The sequence below is a fragment of the Amblyraja radiata genome, chromosome 14 (assembly GCF_010909765.2).
Source record: "Amblyraja radiata isolate CabotCenter1 chromosome 14, sAmbRad1.1.pri, whole genome shotgun sequence".
NCBI classification, from domain to species: Eukaryota; Metazoa; Chordata; class Chondrichthyes; order Rajiformes; family Rajidae; genus Amblyraja; species Amblyraja radiata.
This window is the reverse complement of record NC_045969.1, coordinates 43,722,245-43,735,092: the sequence shown is the minus strand read 5'-3', so window position 1 is coordinate 43,735,092 and position 12,848 is coordinate 43,722,245. Positions and strand designations below refer to the sequence as shown.

The 12,848-nt window shown below is 41.0% G+C and overlaps 1 protein-coding gene across 15 annotated transcripts in view; it reads left to right on the top strand.

The window, feature by feature from the left end:
* Window positions 1-12,848, top strand: part of dmd (dystrophin) — a 1,663,772-nt gene that overhangs the window by 1,553,363 nt on the left and 97,561 nt on the right. For all 15 annotated transcript variants that reach the window (XM_033033201.1, XM_033033203.1, XM_033033205.1 and 12 more), the window contains 2 exons: window positions 2,882-3,083; window positions 9,021-9,106. In XM_033033201.1, the coding sequence (XP_032889092.1) occupies window positions 2,882-3,083; window positions 9,021-9,106 (288 nt within the window). The remainder of the gene's footprint in view (window positions 1-2,881; window positions 3,084-9,020; window positions 9,107-12,848) is intronic.

Here is a 12,848-nt window from a genome sequence, read left to right as displayed (position 1 = left end):
TACAGCAATCAATAATTATAGAAGAGGTATTACTATCCCGCTCAATGGTGTCGAACCCTGCATGAGTTTTGGGAGTGTTTCATGTTATGTGTACAATAACATATTCTGAACATCTCTCCCTGAAGGAGCATGGTTAGGAATATACTTCTCTTTATTACTGATGATAAAGGTGTTCAGTTGAGAGTTGGAGAATAAGAATTGCAGTGCGATCACTTTTTTTTTTTTTTTGTAACTCCCCAAAACGTGGAAATACAATTTTTGTAATTACATCTTTGGAGTTGGTTTGACTGTGCTAAAAAATGTTGCAAAATCCTCAAAAGAAAGCATCCATGTCCTTTGTGACTACAAGGGCTTCAATTTCTTTGAAGATTTAAAATATCCTTGAAAATACAATGACCACTTCCCCAAGAGAAGTCAGATTTGACCGTGTATGTATTTTCAAGTAATCGTTTATGTCTTGACCTTTGACCTATTTAGACCAAAGCTTTTTCTCTAATTAAACTACTTGAAGGAATCAATTAATGCTGATCGATTCTAATCCCCTGGGGGCTTCCACTATCACTTGTGAGTCTATAGTCTTGTGCTCCTCTTACATTTCCAGTTTCACTTAATGAATTGATGGTCGGAGAACTGTGCTTCCCAGTCCCTTGTGGAAACTATCTAACAAATGGCTTTGTTGACTGCCAATGTCTGCCAAGACATGCAGCTTTGTACGCTTAAATCAGTTTTGGCTGCAAATTAATGCAGTTGACCTTTTTGGAGAAGAAGGTTTGGGAAGGTGATGCAACCAATTAACTACAATTCACTTGAAGCTGGTCGCTCCTAATTTATATCTGTTGAAGAAACACAAAATATCCAATAATTTGGCAACAATGTGCACATCTGAATGACTCAATTTCCAAGCTTTGTCCTTGATTTAAACATGAATCATTTAGTTACAATGCTGCAAAGTGCATTAGCACTGGAAAACTTGCCCCTCAAGTCAATAGCACAAGAGCAGGATTACATCTCCAGGCCCCTCTAGCCTGCCGCACCACTGCATATGATCATGGCTGATCTGCCCCAGGCTACAACTCTTCTGTGCTAGTTCCCCATAACCACTGCTTCTTTGAACAAGTATATTGCAGTGTTGTATTATTTCCTTTCCTGCAAGCACTTTAATGCCATACAAGTTTTGTTATTTACTTATAAAATATAATGATAGGTCCATCTGATCTCCACACACCGTTGTGCTTCATGAGTAATTACCGTCTTTTCTGGCAATGAAGACAACACCTGCGTTGAAGACGCACCCCCAGTAGTTACCCGCCAACCACCACCTCCACCAGTTGCTCCTGTGCCGAAGGACACCATGGCTGACTGGCCGGCAGAAGGCGCTGAGGTGGCAGCTGGTTCCGCTGTCCGGTCCTGCGGCCGCTCGCAGCCACCCGAGCGAGTTGCTGGCATGATCCCCTGACCCCCTCCTTCTCAACGCTCCTGCCCTCCCCGCAACTTTACCCCTGGCGGCCCAAACAAGTTTGCTACTTTGTGCTGATTGGGGCCCGACTCCCCACACGCTGTGAAAGGAACTCTTCCGTCCCCCCCCCACCTCCCCTTTTTTAAAATCATCTGCCAGCAATGAGGGATAGACTTGGCTATTGTTCTTGATGTTGCTGTACTGAGGGATAGCCAAGTCTATCTTTCTTGGCTAAGAATCTAACCTTCAGCCTCCAAGATGCAGGTAAATTTTCATGCCTTATTTTACGGTGAAAAATAGCGTCTTCATTGCCGAGAAATACGGTAGTTGATTATGCTATGTCTTTATGGCAGGGTTTATTATTAACAATTATTATAATTGCACTCTGTTAACAACTTTGCTGGGTAGATCTCAATGGCAGTGTTTTATAGTTGAGTGCAAGATCCTGGCGCTGGGTGGTATGTGGTAAGATTGTAGAATAGGAGAGAAATAAATTAGTTCCACCAGAGGCATAGTGGGCATCATCTTTACCTTCCAAGAACCTGCTGGAAGCAGCACAAGTCATAAAACATGACCTTCAATCTTGCCTTTGACTCCATCAAATAGATAAAATGTGGAATATTTTACACTTGGTGATGATGTCGCTGAACACTTACACCTAGTTCACCAAGAACTACTAGATCTCACGGTTTTAATTCTCCTTCCCATTCCCATACTGACCATTTTGTCCTGGGCTGCCTCTAGTTCCAGAGTGAGTACAGGCACCTCATATTCCGCTTGGGTAGCTTGCAACCGAGTGGTATGAACATTGAATCTCCAATTTTAGGTAACTAATCTACAGCCCTCCTCTCTTCCCTGTGCCTTCCCTGGGAAGAGGAATGTACTACCTCACATACTACGCACCACACCAGTTCCCAACTGTGGTTGAGACTGACGTTGGCCTCACTCAGTAGCTGTTTCAGAACCCACAAAACTGGAGGGAATGCGAGTCATTCTTGATCCCAACGGACTGGCAATGAAGTAGAAATTACTTGCGGTGATATTTTGTTAATTGAGTTGTATGCAGTGCCTGTTTTTGGAGCTGGGTGTGCTGCCAATATTCACAACCTATGATTCCTCCTTCTGAATGTCGCAATCTGCATTTGTGCATGTTCTTGTATTATATTATTCAAATATAATTTAAAAAAAAGAGCTTGTATGCAGATCCTTCTGTTCCCTCATTATTGCGAGTTGGCAAGATTGAATACAATATTCATGCTGAGCACTTTTATGCTGGCTCACGTTGTGTTACAAGGCAGATGCATTCGGTAAATTTGCATAAAAGTAATGCCACCTCACTGAGCCTGGCATTTGGGAATGCTATTGTATAATTGTTCTTAAATATCCAGTGTGATTTCAATATGTATCCCGTCCGTTTCTCTGCAGTGGATCTTCTCTCCTTGCCAAGTGCTTGTGAGGCCTTTGACCAGCACAATTTGAAGCAAAATGATCAACTGATGGATATTCTGGAAATAATCAACTGCTTGACTTCAATCTATGATCGTCTGGAGCAGGAACACAGCAACCTTGTCAATGTGCCTCTTTGCGTAGACATGTGTCTTAACTGGCTCCTCAATGTTTATGACAGGTAAGCATTGCATTGAACAGCGAATGGCTCAAACATCAAAAAGGCAGAAGAAAAGTGCTGTGGGGGTTGGAGTTTTGTCGGAATAATCATCGATGCAATAACGGCTGCATGTTTGACTCATCCCGCTACTTGGTTCCATTGACTTCAACAGAACCCACTAAATTATCTTTCGTGCATGAGACCAGCCATGAATCTGACTTTGTTTCTGAAAAAAATACTCATGGTGGAGGATGTGCTGTTTAAAGATGCATTGATTTAATTAAACTCAGTTGTAAAGTAAGCTGACATAATTTTACCGAAAACAACCTGGCTTACGAATGTTAATAGAGTATTGCTATTTATAATTCCCAAGATTACCGAGAAGCTGTTGTTAAAAAATGCACTAAAAGATTTTGACTGTGGGGCAAATAATTGGCAAACATTCTATTTGCATTTGTTGGCATTCACGTGTTATGGGGTGCAAATTCATCTCTGCTTTGTGCAGGATATGAGCAATGTATTAGCCTTTGCTGATTGAAGTTATTTTCCATGGATTCCAATGGAAGCAAATTACAGAAAAGGACTTCAATTTTTTTTGGACAAACAGATAAAGGATGAATTTCTAGTCCATGATTCTTGCACAAGTGGTCACCTGATTTTTATTTTGCTACCTGGAAAAGCAGTTTTCATGAAAAAAAAAAATATCTCTTCAGGCTTAAGTCAGGGTTTATGGGGAAAAGGCAGGAGATTGGGGTTAGGAGGGAGAGATAGATCAGCCATGACTGAATGGCAGAATCGACTTGATGGGCCGAATGGCCCAATTCTGCTCCGATTCCTTATGACCTTAAGTACCTGCTGGGGAACAGTGATGCTCAGGGTTATTGTGCAATTTCTCAGTGTTGTAAGGTGGAAGATTATTAAGCTTCCATTTTATTTGGAGTCTAATCTGGTGTGCCATTGAGATGGGGAGTAAAGGCTGGGGGGCAGGATATAGCTGGAGCAGACCATACCTGGGCAATACTTGCTCCTCCTCACCACAACTGCAGAACAATTCCCAGCAATGGTAATCGGTGCTTGGATATTTGATTGCCCCCTTGGCTTCAACCTGCCAAGTCAGGCAGAATAAGTTAGTGGCTAAAAATATGAGGGGAGACCTATTCTAAAAAGATCACCCACAAAAACGCTACTATCTTTCAGAAGTTACATTTGGGCACTTTCAACCAATAGCTCGGGGTAGGACTAATTATCTTATATTTTTCCTTGTTCCACCTGCTTAATAACTTTCTAATAGAAACACTGCTCAATTGCAGACTGGAGACACTAAAGGGTGTGAATTTGCTGCGTTAAGGCAGGTTTGTAAGCATGAGCAGATTGTTACTTAAAACTCTTAGCATCATATCACTAATTGGTTGTTCAGAGACCCACACATCATCACATAATTGGTTATATTAAAGATATAAGTACTGCTGAGTGGAATAGGTTTATCTGTGGTCGTAATTTAATTTGAAACTACGAGTTGGTTCATGGTATCCAAAAGCAAATTTGTGTAGGAAAGAACTGCAGACGCTGGTTTAAACCGAAGATACACACAAAATGCTGGAGTATCTCAGCGGGACAGGCAGCATCTCTGGAGAGAAAGAATGGGTGAAAATTTGTGCTTTGTTTTTATAACCTGAGGGTTCAACTACCAAAGAGATGTGAATTGCAATGTTTTGTATCGGTGATGTTCGATTGTCATCAAAAGGCACAGTATTAAGTGTAATGTTTAGCAGCAGCCTTGCTCCTTTAACCAGGGAATGGAATACTGAAGGAGGAACCAGTAATACTTTGGTTTTCAATTTTTGTGTAAATTAAGAATTTTTTGTGCTGTTGTACCCATTCCAGGAGTTGATTGCCTGCCCTGAGAGTGTGCATAATGGAGACATTGCATTCTGACGGAGTGAGGAAACTGCAATTGTTGATAATACATTATATGCTTGGCTGAGATGCTGGCAATACCCACACAGTTTTAAATTCAAATTTATCGCCAATGTGCAGATGGTTTCATTCCTTGCCCCTTTATTGCAAACTCTTGTTGTTGAGCAAAGTAACCATATTGAGATGCTTGCTGCGGAGCTGAACTCCCAGAAAATATGTGTCCTAGAGAATTGGAAGTCATCTGTTTCTGAGTTGATCAATATCGAACCATTTGCCGAAACAAAGCTGAAGCTTAAATGAAAAGCAAGTGGTTTTAATGTGATTTTTACCCTTTTGGCTCCCTAACAGTTCTGGATGTAGATTTATATTCCAAATTTGCCCAGAGAGGGCAATCAGTTGTGAATTTTGACAGCACTAATAAAGGCTATTCAACTGTAGGAGCAGTAGCACTGAGTCCAGTTCTGTCCGTGCACAAGACATTCCAAGTAGAACAGGCAAGATAAATTTGTGTCGAGGGACATAGGGTTGGATATGATGGGCTGAAGGAACCATTTCTGTGCTGTGCGACTCGACAATTTTAAATGGCCCTTGGCAGACGTTTTTTGCGGTCAGTAGTCATGCGGTGAAATTGTCATCTCTTCCCAATGCTTGGAAGATGAGAAATTGAACATAGAGTTGTCTGCATCTTGCGGTTCAGTGGTATATCACATCATATCAGTATGAGTACAAGTATGTATACAACACTATCTATTCCTCGTGGTAGGAATAGATAGGGTAAATGCACAGTGTATTTTACCCCGAGCAGGGGGAATGGAGAACCAGAGTACATAGGTTTAAGGTCAGGGGGAAAGATTAAGGAACCAGAGTGGCAACTTTTGTTACACGAAGGGTGGTAGGTACAGTGGCTTGCAAAAGTATTCATACCCCTTGAACTTTTCCACATTTTGTCACATTACAACCACAAACGTAAATGTATTTTATTGGGATTTAATGTGATAGACCAACACAAAGTGGTGCATAATTGTGAAGTGGAAGGAAAATGATACATATAAAAAACTGAAAAGTGTGGCGTGCAAAAGTATTCAGCCCTCCTGAGTCAATACTTTGTAGAACCACCTTTCGCTGCAATTACAGCTGCAAGTCTTTTGGGGTATGTCTCTACCAGCTTTGCACATCTAGATACTGAAATTTTTGCCCATTCTTTGCAAAATAGCTCAAGCTCAGTCAGATTGGATGGAGAGCGTCTGTGAACAGCAATTTTCAAGTCTTGCCAGAGATTCTCAATTGGATTTAGGTCTGGACTTTGACTGGACAATTCTAACACATGAATATGCTTTGATCTAAACCATTCCATTGTAGCTCTGGCTGTATGTTTAGGGGTCGTTGTCCTGCTGGAAGGTGAACCTCTGCCCCAGTCTCAAGTCTTTTGCAGACTCTAACAGGTTTTCTTCCAAGATTGGCCTGTATTTGGCTCCATCCATCTTCCCATCAACTCTGACCAGCTTCCCTGTCCCTGCTGAAGAAAGGCATCCCCACAGCATGATGCTGCCACCACCATGTTTCACAGTGGGGATGGTGTGTTCAGGGTGATGTGCAGTTAGTTTTCCGCCACACTTAGCGTTTTGCATTTAGGTCAAAAACTTCAATTTTGGTCTCATCTGACCAGAGCACCTTCCTCCACATGTTTGCTGTGTCCCCCACATGGCTTGTGGCAAACTGCAAATGGGACTTCTTATGGCTTTTTTTCAACAATGGCTTTCTTCTTGCCACTCTTCCATAAAGGCCCGATTTGTGGAGTGCACGACTAATAGTTGTCCTGTGGACAGATCCTCCCACCTGAGCTGTGGATCTCTGCAGCTCCTCCAGAGTTACTATGGGCCTCTTGGCTGCTTCTCTGATCAATGCTCTCCTTGTCGCCTGTCAGTTTAGGTGGACGGCCATGTCTTGGTAGGTTTGCAGTTGTGCCGTACTCTTTCTATTTTCGGATGATGGATTGTACAGTGCTCCGTGAGATGTTCAAAGCTTGGGATATTTTTTTATAATAATAATAATAATAATAAACTTTATTACAGACTCAAGGTCCAGACAAGGGGCAACATTACATTAAAAAATGCGTTGCATATTAAATATCATAAATACATATAAAATCTTGGTATATCACTTATAAAAACATCATAATTTATATTAAAAAAACAAAAAAAAACACAATACATAAGTTAAAAATCCAGATATAACCTGACCCTGCTTTAAACTTCTCCACAACTTTATCCCTGACCTGTCTGGTGTGTTCCTTGGGCTTCATGATGCTGTTTGTTCACTAATGTTCTCTAACAAACCTCTGGGGCCTTCACAGAACAGCTGTATTTATACTGAGATTAGATTACACACAAGTGGACTCTATTTACTAATTAGGTGACTTCTGAAGGCAATTGGTTGCACTGGATTTTATTTAGGGATATCAGAGTAAAAAAATACTTTTGCACGCCACACTTTTCAGTTTTTTATTTGTAAAAAAATTTGAAAACCATGTATCATTTTCCTTCCACTTCACAATTATGCGCCACTTTGTGTTGGTCTATCACATAACATCCCAATAAAATACATTTACGTTTGTGGTTGTAACGTGACAAAATGTGGAAAAGTTCAAGGGGTATGAATACTTTTGCAAGCCACTGTATGTGAAACGGGCTGGTGGAGAAGGTGCTTGAGGCAGGTCCTAACACAACGTTTGAGAAACATTTAGATGGGTGCATGGATAGGATAGGTTTGGAAGGATGTGCGCCAAACACTGGTAGGTGGGACTTGTGTAGATGGGGCATATTGGTCAGCATGGGCAGGTTGGGATGAAGAGTCTGTTTCCACACTGTATGACTATGACTCCAAATACCCCAGCACCTAAACACAAAGTGCTGATGAACTCAGCGGGTCAGGCATCATCTGCGGAGAAAATGGACAGATAATCTGGTAACGTCCATCTGTCCAAGGAACTGCAGAAGGCGATTTACAAAAAAAGACACAAAGCGCTGGAGTTATTTAGCGAGTCAGACAGTATCCCTGGAAGATATCAACAGGTGATGTTTCGGGTCGAGGTCCATTTTCAGTATAAAGACCGACTTGAAGAAGGATCCCTATCCGAAATGTCTCTGATCCATTTCTTCCAGTTATGCTGCCTGACCTGCTGTGACTTGATTACTAATATATCTCACCTCATCAGTGAGATTAACAATATCCTCTATTCCTCCCCAGCCCCCACCAATCTTTCTCGTCACTTTGTATAATTTTAAAAAAGACGACACAAAAAAGGAGTTTAACATCTGTTTTTTTCCCCCCTCATTTAAACCTTTCACGTGAAAATTTAAATAACATCAAAGGATATATGGGTTACCTGTGTGCCTGCCATTGTGAAATCTATTTTTTCCAGCTAATTCCTCCCCGCAGCAGCAGGAAGATTTTCAAGCACTTTTTCATGCAGATAATGGGTCTTTTTAAATCTTGCATGGGTTGCAGTTTGTAAAGCTGAAACAACCAGCCCATCATTCGTTCCTGACTAATGTGCCGTATCCCTGGGCTGACCATTTCATTTAATACAGAGAGCAGAAAATAGTTGGCAATGCTTATTGCTTGGTGCTCCAGAAATACATGGTTATCTACCAGTTTACACAGATTACACTGAACAGTTGACAATGGCAACCTTCACTTGCAGCATCAGTGAACAACTGAAATGGACATTTTTTAAAACCAGTCCACAGCAAAATGTGTAGTGACCGGATTTGTTGAACCACTACTGTGGGGGGGAAAAAAGGATGTGTGTGCCAAGACATAATCAATACACTGTTTCTTTCACCATTTTGACTGAATCACCTGGTGTCCTCGTGATTTTGATATTTTAGCTTTGTCCGAGGTTGAGTGCATCTAGTATTTCAAACTGGCTTGTGCCAAGCTTGGGACAGTAATTTCTCCCAACGTGCAAAGAAAGCTTGATTTTTCACTCCCAGTTGAATCCAGTGAAAACGTATCACTAAGTTTAATTTCTCTCTCCAGTGGTCGAACGGGGAAGATTCGCGTCCTGTCCTTTAAAAGTGGAATCCTGTCTCTGTGCAAAGCACACCTGGAGGACAAATACCGCTGTAAGTTTGTCTTGAAGTCCTTCACAGCCCTGTTTCTGTTTTATTACATTTACTGAAGTAAAAATAAGCATTGTTGGTCCAGTCAGTTTCAGTCTAGCAAATCATGGCCATTCAGGCCTTTCGGGTCTGTTTTATTTTCATGGTCTGCTTTTAACTTTTACAGTTCTTCAAACATCTTTGCTTTCTTCGTAAAGTCGATAATTTATGTTTTGCTTTGTTTCACACCATTTCCTTGATTAATTTCCACATTATTGTAATTAATTTGTACAAAAAGCATGATTGGGAATGACAAAGTTATTTTGTTTATTTTAGTAAAAAAAAATTTAAAGTACATTCATACATTTTTAGAGTGACATGCCTCATTAACTCTCAAACACAACTTCCACAATCGGTCACGTAGATTGAAAATAGCTCACTTGAAGATGCCTAGTTACATCCCTGAGAAGAATGCAGACATCCTGTTTGTTCTGCCTCATACACCATGTTATGGCTTGGGATTAAACCCACTGCAGACAGTTAATGTGCCTCAATAGCAAGAGCAGTAAAGACGGAAGTTCTACATGTGTCCTTGTTATCGGCACACAACACAATATTCTCTCAAAGTACAGGAATTTCTATGGATAATGGGGCACAAATAGTTCTGATTTCTTTAAAGAACATTGACCAGGAAGCAAATATTTGGCAGGCAAACCTAGTCTGAAGTTCAGACAAATGAACTGTTTGTACACAGCACCCCAGTGTTGCCTGCACGTTGTTTAATTGTAGTAAGAGTATGAATTTGCACAAAGTGGAAGTGAGGTGCTGTTTTTTTCCTGCCGTTTTTTTCCTCTCCACGCCACATTTCTGTGAAAGTAGTTCTCCCTTTCAAGTGGGATGGGAGAGCAGCTGCAGTTTAATGGGAAATGCTGGCAGTGGTTTCTGGGACTGGTGACGTGCTGCTGTGCAGTTCCCTGCAGTCTGGTGATATACTGACTGCACACCAGGGAGGTTTGGGAATATGCGTTCGTGCACGCGTCCCTCAGGGTGCACGAGGAGGGGTATGCGTGTGTAACCATCCACATTTCAAAGGAAAATATGAGCTAGTGTTCTCTATACAGCCACACAGTTGGGTCCATTCATCACGGCCTGCTCTTGCTGTTGCCATGTTGATGGAGTGATCTTTCAGCTAGATGTGACTCAGCTTTAACTTTTCTGACACTGACCCTCACAACTGATAGATTTCCCCCAATTTCAACCATCATTAATTACACCAGCAAATCCTGGCTTGAAAAATATAAATGATTGCTTTGTAATTGAAACGTTGCATTGTGCATCACATCTGACCAGGTCCCAAACATTTGTATCCGTATGGCGTACACAGTGAGACTTCATCGGGCTTTGTAATGTTCAGGGGAGATAGAAGTGGAATACAAAAACTGGGAGGATATAAACTATTCTTACAGAGCACATCGAGCACAATTATTTTTCTCTGGAGATAATGCCTGACCCGCTGAGTTACTCCAGCACTTTGTGTCTATCTTCATTCAACACAGAGCTGATTACAGCATTAATCAGTCTTTTATTGAATTATTTCACTTTCCATGCCCTCCATAATGTTTGGGACAAAGACCCATCATTTATTTATTTGGTTCTGGAACACAATTTGAGATTTGTAATGGAAAAATCACATGTGATTAAAGAGCACATTGTCAGATTTTATTAAAGGACATTTTTATACATTTTGGTTTCACTATGTAGAAATTACAGCTGTGTTGAAACAAACTCCCCCCCATTTCAGGGCACCATAATGTTTGGGTCACATGGCTTCACAAGTGTTTGTAATTGCTCAGGTGTGTTTAAATGCCTCCTTGGTACAGTGGGTCGAGGATACTAGGCCTTTAAGGACAGTTATTTGCTCAGATTCAGGTTTAGCAATAAAGAGTTTACAGCACAGCCATTCAGACAGTAGACCAGACATTTTGATTGAAATACAACAAACACTATTCAGAATTCAAATGATGGGGCTTACAGTCATATTTTTATGGGTACCAGCACACATTGGCATTAGAGGAAACGAAATGGCAGATAAGGTAGCAAAAGAGGTAGCAAAAAGAAGTAAAATTGATTTAAGTATTAACATAGGTAAAACTGAAATCAAAGACATTATTAAGCAAAGACTGAAGGAAAGATGGCAAAAGCAATGGGATGAAGAGCGGAAAGGACGGTGGTTCTACAGAGTCCAGAGGAAAGTGGGAGAAATGAGATGTGCAGGAAAAAACAGAAAAGAGGAGACAGTAATCTCAAGAATTAGATTTGGACACACTGGTCTGAACAGTACACTTTTTATAATAGGCAAGCATAATACAGGTAGATGTGAATACTGTGGGCAAGAAGAGACAATAGAGCATGTCATTGTACATTGTGAGAGGTATGAGGAGGAGAGAGAACGGATGAGTGAGCAGTTCAGAAAAGAAAGAATACAATTTGATTTGGTAGATATTTTGCAAGGAAGTTCATATAAGTGCTATCAAATCCTGTTGCATTTTCTTAGGGTAACCAATTTGTTCGGAAGAATATAGGTTATTAGTATATGTAATGGTGTTGTTTGATCCACACTCCATGCCAGTTGGTGGCGGTAATGCACCAAAAAAGTTGTTTGCCAACCGCCAAAAAACACCACATAGAAGAAGAAGAAGAAATGCCTCCTTAATGCAGGTATAAGTGAGCTCTCAGCACCTAGTATTTCCTCCATTCTTTCTTTCACCTATGGAAACTTTTATTGCTGTTTATCAACATGAGGACCAAAGTTGTACCAATGACAGTCAAATAAGCCATTATGAGACGGAGAAACAAGAATAAAACTATTAGAGACATCAGCCAAACCTTAGGATTACCAAAATCAACTGTTTGGAATATTACTAAGAAGAAAGAGAGCACTGGTGAGCTTACTAATCGCAAAGGGACTGGTAGGCCAAGGAAGACCTCCACAGCTGATGACAGAAGAATTCTCTCTATAATAAAGCAAATTCCCCAAACACCTGTCCGACAGATCAGAAACACTCTTTAGTAGACAGGTGTGGATTTGTCAATGACTACTGTCTGCAGAAGACTTCATGAACAGGAATACAGAGGCTTTACTGCAAGATACAAACCACTGGTTAGCTGCAAAAATAAGATGGCCTGGTTACAGTTTACCAAGAAGTACTTAAAAGAGCAACCCCAGTTCTGGAAAATGTCTTGTGGACAGATGAGACGAAGATTAACTTATATCAGAGTGATGGCAAGAGCAAAGTATGGAGGAGAGGAGGAACTGCCCAAGATCCAAAGCATACCGCCTCATCTGTGCAACACGGTGGTGGGGATGTTATGGCCTGGGTATGTATGGCTGCTGAAGGTACTGGCTCATTGATGATACAACTGCTGATTGCAGTAGCATAATTAATCCTGAAGTGTATAGACACATCCTATCTGCTCAAGTTCAAACAAATGCGTCAAAACTCATTGGCTGGCAGTTCAATCTACAGCAAGACAATGATCCTAATCATACTGCTAAAGCAACAAAGGAGTTTTTCAATGCTTTAAAAATGGTCAATCCTTGAATGGCCAAGTCAATCACCCGATCTGAACCCAATTGAGCATGCCTTTTATATGCTTAAGAGAAAAACTGAAGGGGACTAGCCCCCAAAACAAGCATAAGCTAAAGATGACTGCAATACAGGCATGGCAAGAGCACCACCAGAGAAGACACCCAGCAACTGGTGAT